The 22,014-nt window shown below is 51.1% G+C and overlaps 1 protein-coding gene across 4 annotated transcripts in view; it reads left to right on the plus strand.

Moving 5' to 3' along the window:
* Window positions 1-5,551: 5,551 nt before the first annotated feature.
* The window catches only part of rce1a (Ras converting CAAX endopeptidase 1a), a 30,594-nt gene continuing 14,131 nt past the window's right edge, over window positions 5,552-22,014 (plus strand). For 2 of the 4 annotated variants that reach the window (XM_072489372.1, XM_072489373.1), the window contains exons 1-5: window positions 5,552-5,695; window positions 9,385-9,487; window positions 14,166-14,249; window positions 15,721-15,799; window positions 19,167-19,334. In XM_072489372.1, coding sequence (XP_072345473.1) covers window positions 5,565-5,695; window positions 9,385-9,487; window positions 14,166-14,249; window positions 15,721-15,799; window positions 19,167-19,334 — 565 coding nt within the window. In that variant the 5' untranslated portion in view covers window positions 5,552-5,564. The remainder of the gene's footprint in view (window positions 5,696-9,384; window positions 9,488-14,165; window positions 14,250-15,720; window positions 15,800-19,166; window positions 19,335-22,014) is intronic. The other 2 variants (XM_072489375.1, XM_072489374.1) reach the window with 2 other exon arrangements.

Genomic DNA, 22,014 nt, shown 5'->3' on the forward strand with positions numbered 1-22,014 from the left:
GTGGTCCTCCCGAGATTCCTCTTTGTGTTTCAGTGCCTCCCGATGGTGATCACGAAGGCTTTTTTAAAAAGGATTGAAAAGAGCATCATGGGTTTTGTGTGGGCCGGGAAGACGCCGAGAGTGAGGAAGGGATTCTTACAGCGTAGCAGGGATAGGGGGGGGCTGGCACTACCGAGCCTAAGTGAGTATTATTGGGCCGCTAATATTTCAATGGTGAGTAAGTGGATGGGAGAGGAGGAGGGAGCGGCGTGGAAGAGATTAGAGAGGGCGTCCTGTAGGGGGACTAGCCTACAGGCTATAGTGACAGCCCCATTGCCGTTCTCACCGAGGAACTACACCACAAGCCCGGTGGTGGTGGCTAAGCTGAAGATTTGGGGACAGTGGAGACGGCATAGGGGAAAGACGGGAGCCTTGGGGGGGTCCCCGATAAGAAACAACCATAGGTTTGCCCCGGGGGGAATGGATGGGGGATATGGAATGTGGCAAAGAGCAGGAATAACGCAACTGAAAGATCTGTTTGTGGATGGGAAGTTCGCGAGTCTGGGAGCGCTGACCGAGAAATATGGGTTGCCCCAAGGGAATGCATTCACGTATATGCAACTGAGGGCTTTTGCGAGGCAACAGGTGAGGGAATTCCCGCAGCTCCCGACACAAGAGGTGCAGGACAGAGTGATCTCAAAGACATGGGTGGGGGATGGTAAGGTGTCAGATATATATAGGGAAATGAGGGACGAAGGGGAGACTATGGTAGATGAACTAAAAGGGAAATGGGAAGAAGAGCTGGGGGAGGAGATCGAAGAGGGGCTGTGGGCAGATGCCCTAAGCAGGGTAAACTCGTCGTCCTCGTGTGCCAGGCTAAGCCTGATTCAGTTTAAGGTATTACACAGGGCACATATGACTGGAGCACGGCTCAGTAAATTTTTTGGGGTGGAGTATAGGTGTGCGAGGTGCTCGAGAAGCCCAGCGAATCATACCCATATGTTTTGGTCATGCCCGGCACTACAGGGGTTTTGGATGGGGGTGACAAAGGTGCTTTCAAAAGTAGTGGGGGTCCGGGTCGAACCAAGCTGGGGGTTGGCTATATTTGGGGTTGCACAAGAGCCGGGAGTGCAGGAGGCGAGAGAGGCCGATGTTTTGGCCTTTGCGTCCCTAGTAGCCCGGCGCAGGATATTGCTAATGTGGAAAGAAGCCAAGCCCCCGGGGGTGGAGACCTGGATAAATGACATGGCGGGGTTTATAAAGCTAGAGCGGATTAAGTTCGTCCTAAGGGGGTCGGCTCAAGGGTTCACCAGGCGGTGGCAACCGTTCGTCGAATACCTCGCAGAAAGATAGACGGAATGGGAAAAAGAAGGCAGCAGCAGCAGCCCAGGATCGGGGGGGGGGGGGAGGAGGAACCAGAAGGACTCTCAGGGTTGTTAATATATACTGTATAGTATGTATAGGTCGTTGCTACAGATAATTATATATTGGACTGTTAAATTATATTTTTGGAGAGTGTTACTTGTGACAAGGCAGTTGCCAATTAGGGCTAGTTTTCATTTTTGTTATTTATTATTTATTCATTTTTTGTTTATAAAATAGGTCATTGTTATTTGTGTTGTTATAATATTGTGTAAAGGATGCACAATGTACTGTGTTGGTTGACCAAAAATTTTCAATAAAATATTTAATAAAAAAAAAGAAAGTGGGAGAATAGTCACCCGCCAGGGGTAAACGGACCACCAGCAGAAGAAAAGTACCCCAATCAAGACCCACAATGGAACCATCAGGTAGAGGGCCATAGAGATCAAATGAAAGATCTGAGAAATATTATCGTTGAAGGCATAAGGGAAGGGGTGCCCAAGGTACATAATCTAAATAAAGCATTCGAGATTAGACAGGAAGGGACGGAAACCCCCTTAGCGTTCTTAGAGCGACTTCGGGAATCAGTAAGGAAGTATTCTGGACTAGACCCTAACGACCCAGTGGGACAGGGACTACTGAAGGTCCACTTTGTGACCAAATCCTGGCCTGACATACATAAAAAGTTACAGAAAATAGAGGATTGGAATGAGAAATCTCCAGTTGAATTACTGAGAGAAGCACAGAAGGTATTTGTGAGATGGGAGGATGTGAAGGAAAAACAGAAAATGAAAATGATGGTTGCAACTGTAAATGAGGTAGTGAGTAAACAGGGACAAGCGGGGATAGGAGAACCTAGAAGAGGGTATCAGGATGTAGGATTCAGAGGAAGAGGACGTGGCAGAGGGAGTCGGGGGAGACGGGGAGGATACAACAATAGTCAACAGGCGGGGTGTTTTAACTGCGGGAGAATGGGTCACTTCATACGGGACTGCCCGGATAGGGAACGTGAAGACAGAGCTGCTAATGACATGAATTACACAGATACCGAATAGGGAAGTCAGGGGTTTCCCCCTCTCGGAGATTCACCGAGAACCCTTGCTAAACATAGAGGTGGGTCCCCATAGAGAAGATACCGTGTTCCTAGTGGACACCGGAGCGGCAAGATCATCTTTGAATTTCAAACCAAAGGGGGCAGAGGTATTGGACAAAAAGTTAAATGTTTCGGGAATAAAAGGAGAGAGTTTCGAGGTCCCCATATTTGAACCCAGAATCCTCCGATTACAAAATGAGGAAATCAGGGAACGACTCTTGTATGTACCCAGTCTGAGCTACAACCTATTGGGAAGGGACTTGATTATCAAATTAGGACTGGAGATTAGGGGAGAACAAGAACAATTAGTTCTCACTATGGCCACTTTAACAGAAGACCAAGAGAAAGAGATAAATCCAGAAGTCTGGGCAACGTTTGAAAACAGAGGTGGACTCAAAATAACTCCTGTTGAAATAACTTTGAGACAGAAAGGGGAGACGGTGTGTGTGAGACAATATCCAATTTCAGCGGAAGGTAGGAAAGGATTAGAACCCGTGATAGACAGATTGATATCAACCGGACTAATCGAAGCCTGTATGTCTCCATATATAACATCCCGATCTTGCCCGTAAAGAAGTCAGGTGGGACTTACCGATTAGCGCAGGATTTGAGAGCCATAAATAGAATAGTTCAGGTGCGACATCCAGTCATCCCTAACCCATACACTATTTTAAGTAAAGTACCCAATGAACACAAGTTCTTCAGCGTAATTGAACTTAAAGATGCATTTTGGGCATGTCCCTTAGCTCCAAATAGTAGGGGTCTATTCGCCTTCGAATGGGAAGACCAGAAAACAGGGCGTAAACAACAATACAGGTGGACGGTCCTCCCGCAAGGGTCTACTGAATCTCCCAACTTATTCGGACAAGCACTGGAAAAGGTTCTGGAACAATTCCGGGTGACAAAAGGAAGTTCCCTACTCCAATATGTAGACGACTTGTTGGTCTCTGGAGAAAACCAGGGAGAGGTAGAACGAACCACAAACAAATTGTTAAATTTTCTGGGAGAACAGGGATTGCGGGTATCAAGGAATAAGCTCCAATACGTAGAAAAGGAAGCAAAATATCTAGGGCACCTGATAAGTGCGGGAAAAAGGATTAGTCCCGAGCGAATAGCAGGCATTCTGGCAATCAAAACCCCCAAAACGAAAAGAGAACTCCGAAAATCACTGGGACTGATCGGCTATTGCAGACTCTGGATAGACATGTACGCTCAGAAAACAAAGGGACTGTATCTAAAGTTACTAGAGGAAGAGCCAGATATCCTCAAATGGACAGACGAGGAGGTTAAACAGGTGGAAGATCTGAAAAAGGCACTCATGACAGCTCCCGTCTTGGCCTTACCCTCCTTAGAGAAACCCTTCCACCTATTTGCCACTGCAGATAAAGGAACGGCGTTAGGAGTCCTGACACAAAAGTTAGGGGATAAAAGGCAGCCAATTGCCTTCTTGTCCAAAATATTAGACCCAGGGTCCCGGGGGGTGGCCAGAATGTATCCAAGCAATAGCGGCTACGGCCATAATGGTTGAAGAAAGTAGGACTCTGACGTTTGGGTGGGTCCTTGGTGGTCAGCACCCCGCACCAGATCCGCACCATACTTAATCAAAGGGCGGGGAGATGGTTAACGGACTCTAGAACCCTCAAATATGAGGCTGTATTAATGGAAAGAGACGATTTGTGCCTCACAGTGGATTCTTCCCTTAACCCCGCCACTTTCCTGCGGCAAGGGACCGAGAACAATGAACAAACAGAGGTGCAACATGAATGCGCAGACGTCATAGAATACCAAACTAGGGTTAGACCTGGTCTCAGAGACATTCCGCTGCACACCAGTAAACGTATATTTATAGACGGGTCGTCCCGGGTCATTCAGGGGAAAAAGCATAATGGGTACGCGGTAGTAGATGGCAGCGAACATAGAGTAATAGAAGCCGACAGGCTACCTAACTCTTGGTCGGCTCAGACCTGTGAATTATATGCATTAAGCCGGGATTTGAAAGAACTAGAGGGCAATGATGGGAGCGTCTATACAGATTCAAAATATGCATTTGGAGTAGTACATATATTTGGGAAGATATGGCAGGAACGAGGATTGATAAACAGTCGAGGAAAAGAACTGGTCCATGAGGAATTGGTAAAGCAAGCCCTAACAAACTTGATGCTCCCCAGGGAAATAGCAGTAGTACATGTGAAGGGACACCAACGAGGAGGCTCGTTGGAAATAAGAGGTAATAAGTTAGCAGATGAGATGGCAAAAGGAGCGGCCCCGAACCCATCACCATGTGACCCCAGTCATAAATACTCCCCAGGAGATACCATATTTCACGGAAAAAGAGAAAGTAGAATTAAAACAGTGGGGTGTGGAGGAGGATTCAAAGGGAAGATGGCGGATGCCGGATGGCCGGGAAATGCTGAACAAACCAATAATGAGAGAAATAATGACTAATTTACACTGAGGGAGTCATTGGGGAATTCAGGCTATGTGTGACATAATCCTACGGAAATATGGGTGCAAGGGCATGTACACTGTAGCCAAACAGGTATGCATGTCCTGTCTCAGAATCAATAAGGGAGCCCTTAGAAAACACTCTATGGGTGGGAGGGAACCAAGCCTGAGACCCTTCCAAAGTATACAGGTAGATTTCACTGAATTACCACCCGTGGGAAGGCTGAAATACGTGCTAGTAATCCTATCCCCGTAACCCCACCAAACCTTTTTGGACACTAAGGGCAATTTAGCATGGCCAATCCACCTAACCGGCACATCTTTGGACTGTGGGAGGAAACCGGAGCACCCGGAGGAAACCCACGCAGACACGGGGAGGACGTGCAGACTCCGCACAGACAGTGACCCAAGCCGGAATCGAACCGGGGACCCTGGAGCTGTGAAGCAACTGTGCTAACCTGCTGCCCACTTCTACACCTACCACACCGCGCCCCCCCCTGATCCCATTGACTTGCAGACCAGTGGCTGTATCTGTTGCCTTTCCCGCGCTCTGAGGGGGGGTTGTGAATTTATGAATGGGATGACGTGTCTAGGATGAGTGCGGCTCGGATGACGTGCCTCGGATGACGCACTAACCCCGTGCCGCGGCCAGCCGGCGCTCCCCGCCTGCGCCGGAAGTGTCGGTATGTCGACGATGGCGGACCACGGCGGCGGTGCCGGGGGCCCTGAGCTCTGTTCCGTCTCGGTCGTCTCCTGCCTGCTGCTGGCCTGCGGCTACGTTGGCAGCCTGTACGTGTGGAGGAGCCAGTTGCCCAGGTAACGCCGACGCTGCCGCAGCGCTGAGGGCGAGCCAGTTGCCAGGGGCAACGCTGCTGCCCCGGGAGGGGGTCCCCCAATTGGCACCGCAGGGGTCCCCAAATTGCCAATAGAGGGGGGTCCCCCAATTGTCAATGGAGGGGGTCCCCCAATTGCCAATAGAGGGGGTCCCCCAATTGCCAATAGAGGGGGTTCCCCAATTGTCAATGGAGGGGGTCCCCCCCATTGTCAATAGAGGGGGTCCCCCCCATTGTCAATAGAGGGGGTCCCCCCCCCATTGTCAGTAGAGGGGGTCCCCCCATTGTCAATAGAGGGGGGCCCCCCATTGTCAATAGAGGGGGCCCCCCCCATTGTCAATAGAGGGGGGCCCCCCATTGTCAATAGAGGGGTCCCCCCATTGTCAATAGAGGGGGGGCTCCCCATTGTCAATAGAGGGGGGCCCCCCATTGTCAATAGAGGGGTCCCCCCAATTGCTAACGGAGGGGTTCCCCCAATTGCTAACGGAGGGGGTCCCCCCAATTGCCAATGGAGGGGGTCCCCCAATTGCCAACGGAGGGGGTCCCCCAATTGCCAACGGAGGGGGTCCCCCCAATTGCCAACGGTGGGGGTCCCCCCAATTGCCAACGGAGGGGGTCCCCCCAATTGCCAACGGAGGGGGTCCCCCCAATTGCCAACGGAGGGGGTCCCCCCAATTGCCAACGGAGGGGGTCCCCCCAATTGCCAACGGAGGGGGTCCCCCCAATTGCCAACGGAGGGGGTCCCCCAATTGCTAACGGAGGGGGTCCCCCAATTGGCAACAGAGGTGGGTGTCCCGCAATTGGCAACGGAGAGGGGGGGGTGTTCGTCCTCCCTATTGCCGCGGGGGGGGGGGGGGGTTCGACCACTCCATTGCCAATGGAGGGGGAGGGGTTCGACCACTCCATTGCCAATGGGGGGGGGGGGTTCGACCACTCCATTGCCAATGAGGGGGTCGCCCCACCGATTGCAATGCTGCTGAGCAAGCAGCATCTGTGCCACCAACTTTCCAATGTTCCTGTGGGTTTCGACCCCCCACACCAATGTCTATGAATCAATCAGATTGTTAACAATCACCAGTGCACAAATTGCCACTTCTCTCCTGATTTACAATTTACCTTTGCCAAAAGTGAAGTGATGGAAAGTTGGAGCAGCGCCTCAAAAATTATTCTTCGAATCCCTACAGTGCAGAAGGAGGCCATTCGGCCCATCGGTTCATCACCGATACACGAAAGAGCCCTCTACCTCGGCCCACTTCCCTATCCCCATCCCCATAAACCTGCGCAGTTATCATGACCGATCCACCTAACCTGCACACCTTTGGGCTGTGGGAGGAAACCGGAGCGCCCGGAGGAAACTCACACAGACACGGGGGGAGAACGTGCAAGCTTCATACAGTCAATTCGCCCAAGGCTGGGATCAAACCTGGGTCCCTGGCGCTGTGAGGCAGCAGTGCCGACCACTGTGCCTCCGTGTTGCCCAAATGCTGGACCGGCTGCATCTGAAGTGACGAAGTCCCCGATAAATTGTCTCAAACCACAATGGTTCATCTCGGCTCCAACGAAGAACCTTGTTCGATTTTGAGTTGCTAATCCTCGGGAGTCTCCAGGGAATAAAAGATGGGTTGCCAGGTCCAGGAATAAACCTCTCCAGCTGCAGTGGGTGTCCAGTTTCTCATTGCACGGTCTTTTTTTAAAAATCTTCTCTCATTGTAGTCATCAAAAATGCTTGTTTCGATAAAGGTGTCGATTTCGCAGTGGGGTTCAGGTGCTTGCTGCTTGTAATTCCCCGATGCTCTGTGTGTGCGTGGATCTTCACTCACAATCTTTTCAGCTGGGCCAGAATTGGGACACTGATTTTCTCTCCCTGTCTTTCCACCAGGGAAACAAATACGGACGGCGTTCCCTCTTTGAGATTTGGCATTTGTTATCATTCTGTTTGGTTGAGCGCGAGACCCACAGCTTGTCCTTTTTCAGCAATGGACAAATATTAATCGGGGAGGGCAAGACTATCCCGGTGCCCCTCAAGCAGCCGGAAGTGCTCCGTAAGGACTGTAGGGTCTGGTGAATATTAATGGTGCGTTGTGTGTACTTCCAAACTCTTCCCCTGGGATGGTGACGCTTTAAAGCAACTGCTTTAAACTGCAGTGTGGGTGTGGGAATGGAGGTGAAATTAAAGTCCCCGATACGCTGCTCTCCCCTTTTGAGAGAGAGCTGACTGGTGGGCAGCACAAGTGGATAGCACTGTGGCTTCACGGCGCCAGGGTCCCAGGTTCGATTCCCCGCTGGGTCACTGTCTGTGCAGAGTCTGCACGTTCTCCCCCGTGTCTGCGTGGGTTTCCTCCGGGTGCTCCGGTTTCCTCCCACAGTCCAAAGACGAGCAGGTTAGGTGGATTGGCCATGATAAATTGCCCTTAGTGTCCAAAACGGTTAGGAGGGGTTATTGGGTTAGGGGATAGGGTGGAAGTGAGGGCTTAAATGGGTTGGTGCAGACTCGTTGGGCCGAATGGCCTCCTTCTGCACTGTATGTTCGATGTTCTAACCTGAGGGTCACCACATCTCGGGCGTGGGGCAAGGTGGAGAAGGCAGAGTGAATAACCTGAGCCGGTACGGGAATTGAACCCACGCTGTTGACGTAGCTCTGCTTCACAAACCAGCCATTCAGCCAACTGCCCCCCTACTGGGAGACGAGAGCGGTTGACTAGCAGGTTTGGAATCCATTTCAAATCCATATTCCAGTCAAAAGAAGTTGGGAAGGACAACCTGAAGACATGGGTTGAATTTTCCACCCTGTGCGCCGACGGTCCTCAACGCCCAATTCTCCTCCACCTCTTGTCGCCCCTTCCACTGCCTCGTGTGTTGTCGGCCTGCGTGTCTGACCCACAGTCCTGGACAGGGCTTCGTTTTCTTCAGTTCTGAGGACGCAACCACCTCCTTCCTCCAATGGGGCAGAGCATGGTGGTCATCATTCCCCAGAGGCACAGAGAGAGAGACTGCCTGATTGGAGGTTCGCAGGTACCCCCTATAGCGCAGTACTGAGGGAATGCTGCACTGTTGGAGGCCCCTGTGGTGATGTGCATCAATGTAAATACATGTAGGCTAGCTAGACACTAGAGGGAGCACCAGAGACATCTCACACACACACACACTCAACCAATAGATCAGTTAGATAGGACACGACCAATGGACATTCACGATACACACAGAGGTGACATGACCACAGGAGGGCATTACACCAACCCATATATAAAGGACACCACACACATGATCTGCCTCTTTCCAGTGGAGACAGTCAGTGAGGACAGACACAGGGTTGATTCAATATTACACCCACCACGTGGATTGCAGCAACTGGTTAGTCAGTCTGGGTAGCTATAGTAGGATTAGCAGTAGTGTCGAACCCGAGTAATAGAAGTGTAAATATTTTAATAAACGTGTTGAAGTTATCTCCACGTCTGAACCTTCCGTTGTCAAGTGCACCACCAGGAAGCCGCTTAGGCCACACCTAGAGCATAACAAAGATGTTGTGCTACTTCCCTGCCTCCCCACCCCACCTTTGAGATGGGACTTGAGAGATCATGTTGTTGACTAATTACAATGCGTCTCCAATATCAAGTGCTCCACACAAATATCTTCTGACTGAAAGAATTGCTCGTTTTGTTGTGTGTGTAACAGGGATCATCCCACTGTGATTAAACGGCGATTCACCAGCGTCCTGATCGTCTCGATGCTATCCCCATTATGGCTTTGGACGTGGCGACAATACACGGGTTTCAAGGTACGTCAGTACGTTTGTCAACCACTGTGGGGCCACCCTGCAGCACCAGGTTACTGTGATGGGGATGGGGGGGGGGGGGTATTTTTCCTGGTGGAGTCGATTCCTATTAATACGCCACCAATTCTGGTCTCTTGAGCGTACCTGATTTCCGTCCCTGCGTTATTGACAGCCACGGTGGCACAAGTGGTTAGCACTGTGGCTTCACAGCGCCAGGGTCCCGGGTTCGATTCCCCGCTGGGTCACTGCCTGTGCGGAGTCTGCACGTTCTCCCCCGTGTCTGCGTGGGTTTCCTCCGGGTGCTCCGGTTTCCTCCCACAGTCCAAAGACGTGCAGGTTAGATGGATTGGCCGTGATAAATTGCCCTTAGTGACCAAAAAGGTGAGGAGGGGTTATTGGGTTACGGGGATAGAGTGGAAGTGAGGGCTTAAGTGGGTCGGTGCAGACTCGATGCGATAGGCCGAATGGCCTCCTTCTGCTTTCTATGCTCACGCCGTCAGCCGCCAGGGCCTTAAACTCTGACAAAGAGTCATCCAGACTCAAAGAACAAAGAACAAAAAAAGTACAGCACAGTTACAGGCCCTTCGGCCCTCCAAGCCAGCGCCGACCATGCTGCCCGTCTAAACTAAAATCTTCTACACTTCCTGGGTCCGTATCCCTCTATTCCCATCCTATTCATGTATTTGTCAAGATGCCCCTTAAACGTCACTATCGTCCCTGCTTCCACCACCTCCTCCGGTAGCGAGTTCCAGGCACCCACTACCCTCTGTGTAAAAAAACTTGCCTCGTACATCTCCTCTAAACCTTGCCCCTCGCACCTTAAACCTATGCCCCCTAATAATTGACCCCTCGACCCTGGGGAAAAGCCTCTGACTATCCACTCTGTGCCCCTCATAATTTTTTCGACCCCTATCAGGTCGCCCCTCAACCTCCGTCATTCCAGTGAGAACAAACCGAGTTTATTCAACCGCTCCTCATTGCTAATGCTCTCCATACCAGGCAACATCCTGATGAATCTCTTCTGCACCCTCTCTAAAGCCTCCACGTCCTTCTGGCAGTGTGGCGACCAGAATTGAACACTGTACTCCAAGTGTGGCCTAACTAAGGTTCTCTACAGCTGTAACAAGACTTGCCAATTTTTATACTCAATGCCAATGAAGGCAAGCATGCCGTATGCCTTCTTGACTACCTTCTCCACCTGTGTTGCCCCTTTCAGTGACCTGTGGACCTGTACACCTAGATCTCTCTGACTTTCAATACTCTTGAGGGTTCTACCATTCACTGTATATTCCCTACCTTCCAAAATGCATTACCTCGCTCGAAGCGTTAGCTCTCATCTCTCTCCACAGAGGCTGTCAGACCTGAGATTGCACAGTATTTTCTGTTTTGTTTCAGATTCCAACATCCGCAGTCATTTACTTTTCCCTTAAACTTTGGTATTCCTTCATTCAAACTATCTGCCTCGCTCCCCTCCATTAAGATTCTGCCTTCAACACTTTTTGACCAAACTTTCGATTATTTCTAAAGTCTCAAGCGGTAAACCCTGTTTGATGAGACTCCTGGGAAGCAGCTGGAAACTAACGCCGTCCGCAGTAATAAGGCGATTTAAGTTCAGCTTTAGTCGTACCTCCCTCCAGTCACTCATTGGCAGCGGCAAATTGAAAGTGACCCATTTGAGCAAGTCACATGACCTCGGAAGACAAGAGGTGACCATAGAATTTTCAAAGCAGAAGGAGGCCATTCGGCCCATCGAGTCTGCACCGGCCCTTGGAAAGAGCATTCTTACTTAAGCCCGCGCCTCCACCCTATCCCCGTAACCCCATCTGACCTTTTGGACATTAAGGGGCCAATCCACCCTAACCTGCACATCTTTGGACTGCGGGGGCACCCGGAGGAAACCCACGCAGACACGGGGGAGAACGTGCAGACTCCGCACAGACAGTCGCCCAAGACCGGGAATCGAACCCTGGAGCTGTGAGGCAGCGGCGCTGGTGAAATGTAACACACTTTTTGAAATAGGCAGGCGTTTTCCCTGACGAGGTTGAGTAAACTCACAGAAGCGGGCGGCGTTGGCGCCTTGTGTGTGATGAAGCCGGTTGATCAGTTGGGTACAGGTCACGGTGATGGGTGTGAAAAAGGACATCAGTCAGGGAGTGATAGAGAGGTTTTGGAGGCCATTTTGTAACTGAGGGCACGCTGAGAAGCACTATACAAATGCGCGTCCTGTAGAATTACCCACATGAGTCGAGCGCCTGAAGACACCTGACCCGGCGGCCCTGGAATTGACATTTCAGCTGTTGAATTTGAATCGCTGATTTTCAATGAGCGGTTTTGCGGGTCCTCTGCATCGACGTTGGACCGTTTCCGTTCTCCCGCTCTCGCGAGCTACAAGTTGCCAATGTGGACACTGCTACTTCCCATTTAGGGCAGCATGGCAGCATTGTGGTTAGCACAATTGCTTCACAGCTCCAGGGTCCCAGGTTCGATTCCGGCTCGGGTCACTGTCTGTGCGGAGTCTGCACATCCTCCCCGTGTGTGCGTGGGTTTCCTCCGGGTGCTCCGGTTTCCTCCCACAGTCCAAAGATGTGCAGGTTAGGTGGACTGGCCATGATAAATTGCCCTTAGTGGCCAAAATTGCCCTTGGTGTTGGGTGGGGTTACTGGGTTATAGGGATGGGGTGGAGGTGTTGACCTTGGGTAGGGTGCTCTTTCCAAGAGCCGGTGCAGACTCGATGGGCCGAATGGCCTCCTTCTGCACTGTCAATTCTATGATTCTATAAATTCTATGGGAGTGTAAGTGGAACAGGTTAACCTTAAGTACACCAGTTCGCTGTTGAGACCATAATCCATTGGAGCAGAAGTTGGCCATTCGGCCCATCGAGTCAGCTCCGTCATTCAATGGGATCACGACTGATCAGTATGATAATCCTCACCTCCTCCTTCCAGCCTTTCGCGCCCCCCCCCCCCCATAAAGCTCGATTCCCTTACTGCTTAAATCCAAATTATTATCAAGGTGCGCCAACAATCCAGATTTTAACAATCCAATATTTGGATTCCAAGGTGACCAAGCTAACAGGGTATTAATGTCGCTGTCATAAACAGTTAACCTCCATTTGTGCTATTCCAGTCGCTTTATCCTGCCTAGTTGGAATCAATTCTGTGACTTGGCACCAGTAATGGTCCAGGAGAAAACCTCCTTGAATTAAGCCCCTCTTTTTTTGCTAAATGTTGTGCTTTTTATCTCAGAATTGTACTTTACCCAGTTCCCAGTCCTGTCTTACAGTTCTACAGTGCAGAAGGAGGCCATTCGAACCACTTGAGTCTGTACCGACCCTCCAAAAGAGCCCCCTACCTCGGCCCAAGCCTCGTAACCCAGTAACCCCACCTAACCTTTTGGCCCACAAAGGGGCAATGTAGCGCGGCCAATCTGCCTAACCTGCACATCTTTGGACTTGTGGGAGGAAACCGGAGCACCCGGAGGAAACCCACGCAGACACGGGGGGCGGGGGGGAGAACGTGCAGACTCCGCACCGACGATCACCCGAGGTCAGAATTGAACTGGCGCTGTAAGGCAGCAGTGCTGACCACTGTACCTCTCCAGACATGCTCTCCAGTTTAATGGATGGCTAGGTTTCACTGATCAAATGTGCATGCCCAGCTGTTTTATTGCAATGCTAATGTCGGCACTGTGGCGTTCGTGCTGAAGTGCAGAGCTGAGGGATCCGGCCCGAGAACTGTGTTTCGGTACGTCCCTGAGCTGGACAAGGCGAGGCTGGTTTTGAACACTGGGTTAGAGTTTAATTTGCATAAATGTGAGGTGATGCATTTTGGCAGATCAAATCAGGGCAGGACCTACTCAGTTAATGGTAGGGCGTTGGGGAGAGTTACAGAACAAAGAGATCTAGGGGTACAGGTTCACAGCTCCTTGAAGGTGGAGTCGCAGGTGGACAGGGCGGTGAAGAAGGCATTCAGAATGCTCGGTTTTATTGGTCAGAATATTGAATAGAGGAGTTGGGACGTCTTGTTGAAGTTGTACAAGACATTGGTAAGACCACACATGGAATACTGTGTTCAGTTCTGGTCACCCTATTCTAGGAAGGATATTGTTAAACTAGAAAGAGTGCAGAAGAGATTCACGAGGATGCTACCAGGACTTGATGGTCTGAGTTGTAAGGCGAGGCTGAATAGGCTGGGACTTTTTTCCCTGGAGCATAGGAGGCTTAGGGGTGATCTTATAGAGGTCTATAAAATAATGAGGGGCATCGATAAGGTAGATCTTTTCCCAAAGGTAGAGGAGTCTAGAACTAGAGGGCAGAGGTTTAAGGTGAGAGGGGAGAGATACAAAAGAGACCAGAGGGGAAATTTCTCCACACAGAGGGCGGTGAGCGTCTGGAACGGGCTACCAGAGGCAGTGGTAGAGGTGGGTACAATTTTGTCTTTTGAAAAGCAGTTGGACAGCTACGTGGGCAGGGTGGGTATAGAGGGATATGGGCCAAATGCGGGCAAGTGGGGCTAGCTTAGTGATAGAAACTGGGCGGCATGGACAAGCTGGGCCGAAGGGCCTGTTTCCGTGCTGCCAACATCTATGGCTCCAGGGAATGACGTGGCATCAGTTGGAGCCGCGGGGCTTTGTGTACACCGGACAAGACCAGTGGGCCTGACTTCTTGCATGTTTTGATTAGACAGGTCCATCGCTGCTGATGCTAATGGGCGTTCACTTGGAGGGGATCATTGCCGCTGCCTGCCTTCCGCTCCTGTTGACCATGGTGAGTGCACAGGAGGAGGAAGTACCTTTCAGAATGGCGCTCTGGGGATGCAGGTTGGCAAGCTTTTCTGCAAAGCCAGGAACTAAAACAGTTCCACGCACTTATGTAGCAATGTTAAACTTGCGTAGAACGTTTGTCGGGATAATGTGTACGTTTCTAAACTCCATATTAAAGCAAGGCCATCGAGGAACTGAAAGGTGCAAATTGAGAGGTGTCATGGGCCAGGGCTGAGAAACTCCAAAGTGTATTACGAAGTTCACCTGACCTTTAAAACATAGAACATACAGTGCAGAAGGAGGCCATTCGGCCCGTCGAGTCTGCACCGACCCGCTTAAGCCCTCACTTCCACCCTATCCCCGTAACCCAATAACCCCTCCTCACCTTTTTTTGGGGCACGAAGGGCAATTTAGCGCGGCCAATCCACCTAACCCGCACGTCTTTCGGGACTTGTGGGAGGAAACCGGAGCGCCCGGAGGAAACCCACGCAGACATGGGGAGAACGTGCAGACTCCGCGCAGACAGTGACCCAAGCCGGGAATCGAACCTGGGACCCTGGCGCTGTGAAGCCACAGTGCTAACCACTGTGCTGCCCTACAACCTTTATGTTGAATTTGGCTGGGTTGAGCACATAAGCCTTCACTGCAAGTGTGATTCATCAGACTTCCCAGTCACTTTAATCAAAGCAAAGTTTATTCTAAGAATGTAGTTAACATATCTATCTATAAATATATATGTACACAGCAACAATTTTTTAAATCAATTACCAACATAAGGACACCACCCAGGTATAACACTTAATGAATTGCCCCTTAACTGTTCCAATTCAATAACAAAATCCAATTAAACCAAAACCCCTTCTCAAGACCGTGGTCCAACACTCTGTATTCTCCCTTGAATGAGACTGGTCCTTTCCCTGAGATTCTGATCCAGTTCCGACCAGCAGATTCAAAACGCCTTCCGGAAAACAACTATATCTTTAAAGTTACCAAGGCAGTTAGCCACAACCAATGGGCTGTTTACTGGAACAGCTTTGAAAATGAAAACGAGAGAAAAACACTTCTACAGACCAAACTGAAACCGAAATCTTTTTTTAAAATTGCCTACACGTCGCATGGTGAGAGACTAAACCTTCCTTCAAGGGACACTCACATGACAAGAGGTTCTACCTGTCGAGGGAGACCGAATATCCTTTCTCAAGAAAAGAGAAGGCTTGAGGGGGCGGGGGGGGTGACCTTGAAGGAGTCTTTTGAGAAGGTTTTTTGAGCGGGTTGACGCAGAGAAGATGTTTCCACTCGTGAGGGCGTCCAAAATGAGGAGCCACCCAGGTAGGAGATTCGCTCATCGATCTGATAAGGATTTCGGGAGGTGGCGGGAGGGTGAGGCGTGCTGAGACTGTGGGACGTGCAGAGGGAGTGGCTGAGGTGCGTGTGGAATTCATGTCGAATTAAAAGCGTTTCTCTCTGCCCGGCAGGTGCTGTTTCTCGGGCCGCTGATTCAGCTGGTCATGGACTATCCATGGGATTTGTTCAAAGGGATGAAGACGTTTCTAGGTGAGCCCGGGCCTTTGAGTGGCTGGCTGAGAAGGGATTGTAGGAGCTTGTGCCACTGTAAGGACAGCGGATTTGGTTTGGAGCACAGTTAGCCAGCATTCTGCGGTTGCTGAGCTTTGAGTGGTGGCGTGGGGTTTGCCGAATGCCTGCCTGAACCGCAGGTAAAAGCAGATATGGGGGTGTCTGGGGAGTATCTGTATATAATCTCGTCCAAATGCCGTACATCTGACAGTAGAGCCTTTTTGAATCTTTCCCCTCCTAACGTACCAGGACCTGTGGTGTGGCTAAAACCTACACTGACGATTCAAAGGTGCCTTAACAGAGACCCAAGACATTGCATTCCTTTGTTGAGGACTAGTGGGTCGGACATAGAAGATGGCGTAAGAGAAATAGAATGGCTACAGCGCAGAAGGAAGGCCTTCGACCACTTTGCGCCCACGCTGGCCCTCTGGAAGAGCAACTCACTTGCGTGCCACTTCCTCCCCCGTAGCTCTGTAAATTTTAATTTGCAACTTTAGTCGTTCTTTTCCAATCCCCGCACAACCGTCTGCCCCTCTTCCGTGGCTGCGTTCGTGGCCGGGTGTTTCCTGGAAAGGGGGAACAAGCGGTGTCTGCCGGCACGATTGAGATCACCCCTGCCCTGTGGGTACCGCGGGGGACTGGGGTGTATTGTAGACGCCGCCAAGGGTCCCGGGTTCGATTTTGGGTCACTGTCTGTGCGGAGTCTGCACGTTTCTCTCCCCCCCCCCCCCCCCCCCCGGTGTCTGCGTGGGTTTCTTCCGGGTGATCCGGTTTCCTCCCACAAGTCCCGAAAGACGTGCTTGTTAGGTAATTTGGACATTCTGAATTCCCCCCCCCCCCCGCCCCCCCCGTGTACCCGAACAGGCGCCAGAATGTGGCGACGAGGGGATTTTCACAGTAACTTCATTGCAGTGTTAATGTAAGCCTACTTGTGACAATAAAGATTATTATTATAGTGAAAGAAGCTCTTTAAACACTCAGGATAAAGTATTATGTAAATGATTCACCAACCTGGCTGCTTCACCTCGAACCTACCTTCGCCTCAAAGCTTATCGACCTTAAAAATGCCTTGGGTTGTGGGCCTCCACTCATTACTGGAGGGGGGTGCGGGGGACTGTTAAATCTGCGTCCCCTTTCACCCCAGAGCGCAGAGGTGCTGGGGGGAGGGTGTACTTGTAGAATTCGAGCATCCCCTAAATTAGAGCACGCACGGAGCAAAGGGCCGGGGAGCGGCAGGCAGCTGCCGCTCTGAGCTGGATGGTGGTCTCCTGTGTTGTCCGACTTTGGAGATTCCTGGGATTGCCCCTCCACTCCAGGGACACCAATCCCCATCCACGTTGCTAATGGCTCTGAGTGAAGAACATTTCCCCCCCAGTCCCGGATTTGCCTTCAGTTAGTCCCATCCTGTATCTGCTTTTGCCGTTAAAAGTGCAACCTTCCACAAAACGCCTAAAATCTCCACCAACACCTAATCACATTGCTGCTTGCGCGTTCTCGCTCTGTGTAAATTAACGGCTGCGTTTCCTACATCACAGCGGTGACCACGCTTCAGAAGTGCCTCATTGACTGTTAAAGCGCTTTGGGACATGCTGAGGGTGTGGTACAAATGCAAGTTGATTTTTTTTTTTGGGGGTGGTGTCCTGTCTGGTGCCTTCTTTCAAGGGTGGACAATCGACTTTCCTTCGTTCTTTGCCCTGAGCCAGCTGTCTTCTAGAGCCAGTGCTCCGCTCTGTAACTTCCTCCGTAGTACAGATGTGTCCCTGTTTCTCAGTAGCTAGGATATGTAACCGTACACTTTGCAGCAGGTCATCCATCCGTCCAGGTCCAGGTCTGTTTAGGCACCCCATTCACTTAAACCCTCGCTCCCTTCCCTCCTGGCAGGTTTGGTGTGGCTACGAGGATAGGGTGGGAGAGGAGTGGGCTTAAGTACGGTGCTCTTTCAGAGGGTCGGTGCAGACTCGATGGGTTGAATACCCTCCTACACTGTAGGGATTCTGTGGCAGCAGTGTGCACCATTTGCAGGATGCGCTAGAGCAACTCGCCAAGGCTCCCTCCCGGTCCTCAACCCACATCTCATACCACCTTGAAGGACAAGGTTAAAGCCCAGCAGGTTTGTTTCGAATCATTAGCTTTCGGAGCGCAGCTCCTTCATCACCTGAGGAAGGAGCTGTGCTCCGAAAGCTAGTGATTCGAAACAAACCGGTTGGACTTTAACCTGATGCTGTAAGACTTCTTACTGTGCCCACCCCAGTCCCAACGCCGGCACCTCCACATCTTGAAGGACAAGGGCAGCAGATGCCACCAGCTCCAACCCCACTTTCGAGTTCCCCTCGAAAATTACACCATCTCGATTCGGAAATATGATCTGACTCTCCCGCATCGTCGCCAGGTCAAAATATGAGGGCCCCCCGACCTAATAGTACTGGGGATGTCTTCACCACCCGATCTGCACCCATTCAAGAAGGCATAAGAAGAACATAAGAACTAGGAACAGGAGTAGGCCATCTGGCCCCTCGAGCCTGCTCCGTCATTTAATGCGATCATGGCTGATCTTTGTGGACTCAGCTCCACTCTCCGGCCCGTACACCATATCCCCGAATCCCTTTATTCTTTAGAAAGGCATCTATCTTTTTCTTAAAAACGTTTAATGAAGGAGCCTCAACTGCTTCACTGGGCAAGGAATTCCAGAGATTCACAACCCTTTGGGTGAAGAAGTTCCTCCTACACTCCGTCCTAAATCTACCTCCCCTTATTTTGAGGCTATGGCCCCTAGTTCTGCTTTCCCCGACCAGTGGAAACAACCTGCCCGCATCTATCCTATCTATTCCCTTCATAATTTTATATGTCTCAATAAGATCCCCCCGCATCCTTCTAAACTCCAATGAGTACAGTCCCAATCTACTCAACCTCTCGTCATAATCTAATCCCCTCAACTCTGGGATCAACCTAGTGAATCTCCTCTGCACACCCTCCAGTGCCAGTACGTCCTTTCTCAAGTAAGGAGACCAAAACTGAACACAATACTCCAGATGCGGCCTCACCAACACCTTATACAATTGCAGCATAACCTCACTAGTCTTGAACTCCATCTCTCTAGCAATGAAAGACAAAGGCAGTTCATCACCACCTTCTGGAGGGCCACTGGCCATGGACATTAAATGTCACCTTTTCTCAGTGCTACCCACATCCCGGGAATGAATATTTTAGGGAAAGCTCCTGCCTATTGCTTCTAGGATCGTCACTCGCTCGGGGAACAGTAATGTGGAAGATTCCGATAAGGGATACGAGTTCGTCCGGCTGCCGTCTGAGAGATCGAGCGTTGGTAATCCTGTTGTCTCTTTCCCAGCGCCACAGTTCTGGGTGCAGTGTCTGGCGGACATGCGGTGGATGAGGAATCAGGTGGTGGCTCCCCTGACTGAAGAGCTGGTGTTCCGGGCGTGTATGCTGCCAATGCTGGTGCCCTGCACTGGCCTCGGCCGTGCCATTGTCACCTGCCCGCTTTTCTTTGGAGTCGGTGAGTGGGTCTGACTGGGTGAGTGCGACGTTAACGTTCGGGGTTGGGGAGCTGTAGGGCGCGCACGTCCGCGCTCGAGGGGCCGGATTCTTGACTGTCGGCTCAGTTCTAAAGGTAGTAACGTTTGCTCACCGCCCCAGTCTGCTGCTGTGTGTGGCTGGAGGGAACAGAACATTGATACTGTATTGGATTTGGATTTGTTTATTGTCGCATGTACCGCAGTACAGTGAAAAGTATCCTTCTGCGAGCAGCTCAAACAGATCATCTAGTACATGGAAAGAAAAGAAAATACACAATAGTGCAACACAAGGTCCACAATGTAACTACATAGACACCGGCATCGGGTGAAGCATACAGGGGTGTAGTGTTAATGGGGTCAGTTCATAAGAGGGTCGTTTAGGAGTCTGGTGACAGCGGGGAAGAAGCTGTTTTTGAGTTTGTTTGTGCGCGTTCTCAGACTTTTGTATCTCCTGCCCGATGGAAGAAGTTGGAAGAGTGAGTAAGCCGGGTGGGAGGGGTCCTTGATTACGCTGCCCGCTTTCCCAAGGCAGCGGGAGGTATGGACAGAGTCAGTGGATGGGAGGCGGGTTCGTGTGATGGACTGGGCTGTGTTCACGACTCTCTGAAGTTTCTTGCGGTCTTGGGCCGAGCAGTTGCCATACCCAGGCTGTGATGCAGCCCGATAGGATGCTTTCTATGGTGCATCTGTAAAGGTTGGTAAGAGTCAATGTGGACATGCCGAATTTCCTTAGTTTCCCGAGGAGGTATAGGCGGTGTTGTGCTTTCTTGGCGGTAGCACCGACATGGGTGAACCAGGACAGATTGTTGGTGATGTGCACGTCTAGGAATGTGAAGCTCTTGGAGCAGCCCTTGGTCACTTGCTGGTATCTCCCAGCCCGTTGAAACAAATGATTAGATTATTGTCATGTGAGAGTACCTTTAAGAAATGGGTGTTTATCAGTGATGTCAGAGTGTGGGTGGAGCTGGGCTGTCTGTCTGCTTTTACTTTCGCTTTGGGTTCACAGCTACAGGTGTGTTCAGTTTTGTTTTAGATTTGGAGACGCTGCAGTCACAGCCAGATGTGTATGAATCTCTGCAAGGTATAGAATGTTCATTTGGTGATTTCAAAGTGGCAACTGGGTTCTTTTTGTCTTGTGGATGTTGCAAGGAAAGATTAAGAGTTACTTGTAGAGTACTGTATTCTTTGGGGGATTTATTTGTGTTGATAGTCGTTCAGATGTTTACTGTGTTTATTTTTTTTAAAAAATAATTTTTATTAAAGGGTTTCATAAAATATCAATAACAAAAGGAGAAAGAAAAAAGAACCCAACAGGGTTAAGTACAAAACACAATCTAAAAAAAGCAACCCCCCAACCACCCCCCTCCCCCGACTTAACACAAGTATATACACCCCCTCAGACCTTCCAGTGTAAATAACATAAACAAAAATAAAGTAACCCCCCGAGCTGCTGCTGCCATTGACCAATGTCTATCGTTCTGCCAGAAAGTCTAAGAACGGTTGCCACTGCCTAAAGAACCCTTGTACTGACCCTCTCAAGGCGAATTTCACCCTCTCCAATTTAATGAACCCTGCCATATCGCTGATCCAGGATTCCACGCTTGGGGGCCTCGTATCTTTCCACTGAAGGAGAATCCTTCGCAGGGCTACCAGGGACGCAAAGGCCAGAATTCCAGCCTCTTTCGCCTTCCTGCACTCCCGGCTCCTCTGCCACCCCAAATATTGCGAGCCCCCAGCCCGGTCTGACCCTGGATCCTACCACCCTCGACACCGTCCTCGCTACGCCCTTCCAAAATTCCTCCAGCGCTGGGCATGCCCAGAACATATGGGTGTGATTTGCTGGGCTCCCTGAGCACCTAACACACCTGTCCTCACCCCCAAAAAACCAGCTCATCCTTGTCCCGGTCATGTGTGCCCTGTGCAGCACCTTAAACTGTATGAGGCTGAGCCTCGCGCACAAAGAGGAAGAATTCACCCTCCCTAGGGCATCTGCCCACGTCCCCTCTTCGATCTCCTCTCCCAACTCCTCCTCCCACTTACCTTTCAACTCCACCACCGAGGCCTCCTCCTCCTCCTGCATCACCTGGTAAGTTTCCGGGATCTTCCCCAATCCCACCCACCCCCCCGAGAGCACCCTGTCCTGTACTGTGTGTGGCAGTAGCCGCAGGAATTCCACCACCTGCCGTCTGGCAAACGCCCTTACCTGTAAGTACCTGAAGGTGTTCCCCGGGGGGGAGCCCGTATTTCTCCTCCAGCTCACCCGAGCTCGCGAACTTCCCGTCCACAAACGGGTCCCCCAACTTTCGTATCCCTGCCCTGTGCCACCCCGAAAACCCTCCACCTGCTCTTCCTGGGGCGAACCGGTGGTTCCCCCCTAATGGGGTCCACGCCGAGGCCCCAACATCCCCCCCTATGCCGCCTCCACAGCCCCCAAATTTTGAGGGCCGCCACCACCACCGGGCTTGTGGTATACCTCCTTGGAGGGAGCGGCAGCGGCGCCGTTGCCAGCGCCCCCAGACTCGTACCCACACAGGACGCCGTCTCCAGCCTCTTGCATGCAGCCCCCTCCCCCTCCATCACCCACTTGCGCACCATTGTCGCAATGGCGGCCCAGTAGTACCCACAGAGGTTGGGCAGCGCCAGCCACCCCCTATCTCTACT

The sequence above is a fragment of the Scyliorhinus torazame genome, chromosome 24 (genome assembly GCF_047496885.1).
Source record: "Scyliorhinus torazame isolate Kashiwa2021f chromosome 24, sScyTor2.1, whole genome shotgun sequence".
In the NCBI taxonomy this organism is placed as follows: domain Eukaryota; kingdom Metazoa; phylum Chordata; class Chondrichthyes; order Carcharhiniformes; family Scyliorhinidae; genus Scyliorhinus; species Scyliorhinus torazame.